The sequence below is a fragment of the Tupaia chinensis genome, unplaced genomic scaffold (genome assembly GCF_000334495.1).
Source record: "Tupaia chinensis unplaced genomic scaffold, TupChi_1.0 Scaffold000423_1, whole genome shotgun sequence".
Lineage (NCBI taxonomy): Eukaryota > Metazoa > Chordata > Mammalia > Scandentia > Tupaiidae > Tupaia > Tupaia belangeri.
In genome coordinates, this window is record NW_006159928.1 from 7,256,367 (window position 1) to 7,260,219 (window position 3,853).

At 45.7% G+C, this 3,853-nt stretch overlaps 1 protein-coding gene across 4 annotated transcripts in view; it reads right to left on the reverse strand.

Moving 5' to 3' along the window:
- Window positions 1-3,853, reverse strand: part of FGD6 (FYVE, RhoGEF and PH domain containing 6) — a 139,041-nt gene that overhangs the window by 85,174 nt on the left and 50,014 nt on the right. For 2 of the 4 annotated variants that reach the window (XM_006154866.3, XM_006154865.3), the window contains exon 3: window positions 1,017-1,164. In XM_006154866.3, the coding sequence (XP_006154928.1) occupies window positions 1,017-1,164 (148 nt within the window). Of the gene's footprint in view, window positions 1-1,016; window positions 1,168-3,853 lie in introns of all 4 variants that reach the window. The other 2 variants (XM_014590263.2, XM_014590262.2) reach the window with 1 other exon arrangement.

Genomic DNA, 3,853 nt, shown 5'->3' on the forward strand with positions numbered 1-3,853 from the left:
TGCAGAAAACCCCCTAAAAAAAAAAAAAAAAAAAAAAAAAGATAGAAAGCATGTGCACATGAGCTAGAAGCACCCTCAACAGGACCTCACTGCACCACAATCGCTTCTCCCAGCCCTCCGGATCTTTGGCATCCTGAGTACCCACACCCATGCCCAGTATGTTTTTCAAGTCAACCCAGAGATCCCAAGCTGTGGTTGGCCCTATGGCTTCCAGCCTTGCAGGGTACTGCATTACCCCTGCGCTATAGCGACTGCGTCTAATGCTGTACTATTAACAGCAATCTTTGTTCTACCCCTGAAGATATCTGATTGAGTCTGAAATGCATATAATTCCTTTCTTTCAAGAAATCTAAGAAGATATAACAAAAATATAGGAAACAATGCTCAGAGGAATAGTCGTTACCAAGAGGTCAGTGGCTCTTACTAAAAATATGAGGTTGTCGGGAAAGTCATAATGTATTTTTGCACAGAAAAACACTGAAAAATACACCATGACTTTCCCAACAGCATAGTAACTTCTCAAAACACCAAACGAGGGTCAGTGTTTGAGTCCCATACATGTGGTGGCGTGGTGGTCAAAGTGGATGGATCCCACAAAGGCAACTGAGTGGTTTCAGTCCTGGACCTAGTGGCTTGAAAAACATGCCAGGCACATGTGCATGCATGCCCAAATCCTGAGAGGAGACTGGAACAGAAGAGACTGTGGTGTGGCCATCCCCATGAGAGGATGCTTTCTCATTTTCTCTCTTTCTCTCTGTCTCTCTCTGGTGAGAATACACACTCTATAGCAAATTTAAAAACAAAACAAAAAAACGCTAAAACAATCTCTAACTGACATGTGCATAGAAACATAACATCCTAGGGATGATATTATAGCAGGAATTAAATTTGACTTTGAAAAATGTCTCATGAAAACTGATTAGGGTTTTTGTGCCTGTAATGCTAATAAATATTATTTCCAAATTGTGAAAGGCCAACCAATAGACACAGAAGTAAAAACAAATACCAAAATGTACCTGTTTATCTTCCAGCAGGTCAGGCTCTCCTTTGCTAGACTCAGAGCTGACATCATCCTCATCGGAACTGTTGGTGACCTCCTCATCCGAGGGAAGGTCACCAAGACCAAGGTCGAGATCACTGTGTCCCTCCTGGGATGCTCCAGAACTGCTTCAATAGAAAGTATGCATTAGTCACCTTTAATAACAAGGAGCGCTAGCAAAACAAAACTGAGAACAAATTCCACCATTTTATCCCTGTGGTCTAAGCCAGGTACAGCCAAAGGACTCAGGAGGGATGGAAAGAGCAGGACTACCAAATTTGCCTTCCCTTTCGAATAGCTGACAGAAACCCAGATTCACATTGGGCTTAAAATTTATTTCAGTGCCAGCAGATAGCATGGAGGTTAAGTCGCTGGATCCCACATGGCTGACCATGGTTTGAGTCCCATACATGTGGGACACAATCACACCAGGTGTGTGTGTGCCCAAAACCCCAAGAAAATGGAAGAAATGGGACTGCAGCATGGCTGTCCGCCCTGGAAGTAATTTCTCACTTTCCCGCTAGCTCTATCTCTTTCTCTGGTGAACGCACATGCCCTTTAACCAAAAAAAAAGGGAAAAAAATATTAAATGTCAATTTAGTCAATTTAATTACTATCATTTTAAAGGTGGGCAGGTGGACCCAGCAGATGGCATAATGGTTACATCACGGAACTCTCACATAGTCAGCCGTGGTTTGAGTCCCAGACCCAGGAACTTAAAATTCATGCTGGGTATGTGTGCATACACGTCCAAAATCCTGAGAGGAGAATCGAAGAAAAGGATTGCAGCATGGCCATTCGGGAGGGGGGGAGGGTGGTTCCTGCTTTCTGTCTTTCTGGTGAACACATGCATCCTTTAGCAAAAGTCTCTAATTAACTAACTAAGGTAGGCAGGTCTATGAAAAGCTAGTTTCCCAGATAGCCTATTCGATGCTTCTCAGCCTTGCTTCCCCCGGAAGGTCAGGTCTCTAATTCTACTATTAACCAAGAAGCATTCTAGGGAGTGGGCTGGTTTCCCACAAAGAGCACTGACTGCCCGGGTACGGGAGGAGAGCTGTTGCTTCCTTGCACCTTAGCACTTATAACATCAACAGCAAAACCCCAACAAACCTGTGAGGGCTGGAGGGAGTGACCGGAATGTACAATGCACGCACTACCAAGGACACAGGCTCGACTCTGATTATTAGTGATATAGCTACAGCAGGAGGACTGGGAAGGAACAAATTCTCAGGCTCTGCTCCAGACCTGCCCAATTAGGAGCTCTAGAACTGATTTCAGCCATGTGTGATTCAACAATACCTCTGTGATTGTGATACAGGTTCAAAACCCACGTACCAGGCCACTAACCAACCCCCTCTTGCCAACAGGACATCTTCGAGGTCTCCCGGATGGCACTAAGACAGATCTCATGAATCTAAAAGCCATTGTTACAATCTAATCTGTGTGGGGAATTCCATAAGAAAGTTCCCCCAGGAAGACCAAGGAAACAATTCTTTCTAGTATTGGTTGTAAAGATTCAGGAACAACCTGCTCACACCAACTGCTTTCCTGTCATTTATTTAGTGAAAGCAGGAGCCAGTGAAAGAGCCACAGAAAATCATCAGGGAAAACGCTCAAGCAGAAACAGAGACAGAAGCCCATCGCTCTGGCAGGCTCTTTCCTGGGCAGATCACTCGACTGCCAAGGCTCCAAGTTCTGAGAACTTCTAACAGGAATCTTAAAAGCTGAAGCTAAATTTTCTGCCAGTTCCTGATTACACATTGTAGGATACAGGCTTGCTTCAGAAGTCATTCTGGAGCCCAACTGTTCCACAAACCAGTTGGATTGAGGCAGAATGCCAAACGGAACACCTCCCACTGCCAATGTCAAGGTTTCCCATTAGTCAGTGGCCAGGGCCTCAGGGAACCACCTCACAGACTCAGTTAGATGAGAGCACACCTTTATCATAGCTCCCCATGGCATGGGGGAGACTCACTCATTGGGAGCCAGGGAAAGGCCGGGAAAGGGCCGGAAGCTTTCTAGTCAGATTTCTGTCAAGATCCACTATCTCTGATTGCAGGGATAAGAGCCAACCCAGCTGGGTAATGAGTTGTTTCTTTTTTTCCTTTTCTTTTTTTTTGAGAGGTTTTCACTATAGGGTGTGTGGGCTCACCAGACAGACAGAGAGACACAGAGAGACAGAAAGCGAGAAATCACTCCTCAGGGGGGATGGCCACGCCGCAAGCCCTTCTCCTCCATTCTCCTCTCAGGATCATGGGCATGCACACAAATGCGCCCAGTGTGAGTTTAAGCCACCGGGTCGGGGACACAAACTGCGGTAGACTACATGGGAGTCCAGCAACATAGCTATTATGCTAACTGCTGGTCCCACTCCTTATCTCTTTACATTCTTTAAAATCTTCTTACTCAAAACATGTTCAATTTCTGAGCAGCATCACCTGGCAGCTTCTTAGAAATGGAAAATCTGGCCTTTTGGCCAGAACTGTCATCTTCCAGTAATTAACTAAAATGACGAACACAAAGAGAAAGAGGAGAGGCACCGATACATGGTCTCCAGGCCTTTTAGAAAACACAGAGTGGTTCCTTTGGCAAAATATATGTGAATCTACAAGAAACGTGATATTGTAGACATCAAGGAAATAGGTACTCTTCAAAAAGGAATGCCTCAGGGACCAGCAGTTGGCGTAATGGCTATGTCGCTGGACTCCCACGTAGTCGACCGCGGTTCGAGTCCTGGACCCGGTGGCTTGAACTCACGCTGGGCGCATGTGCGTGCATGCCCAAGATCCCGAGAGGAGAATGGAGGAGAAGGGA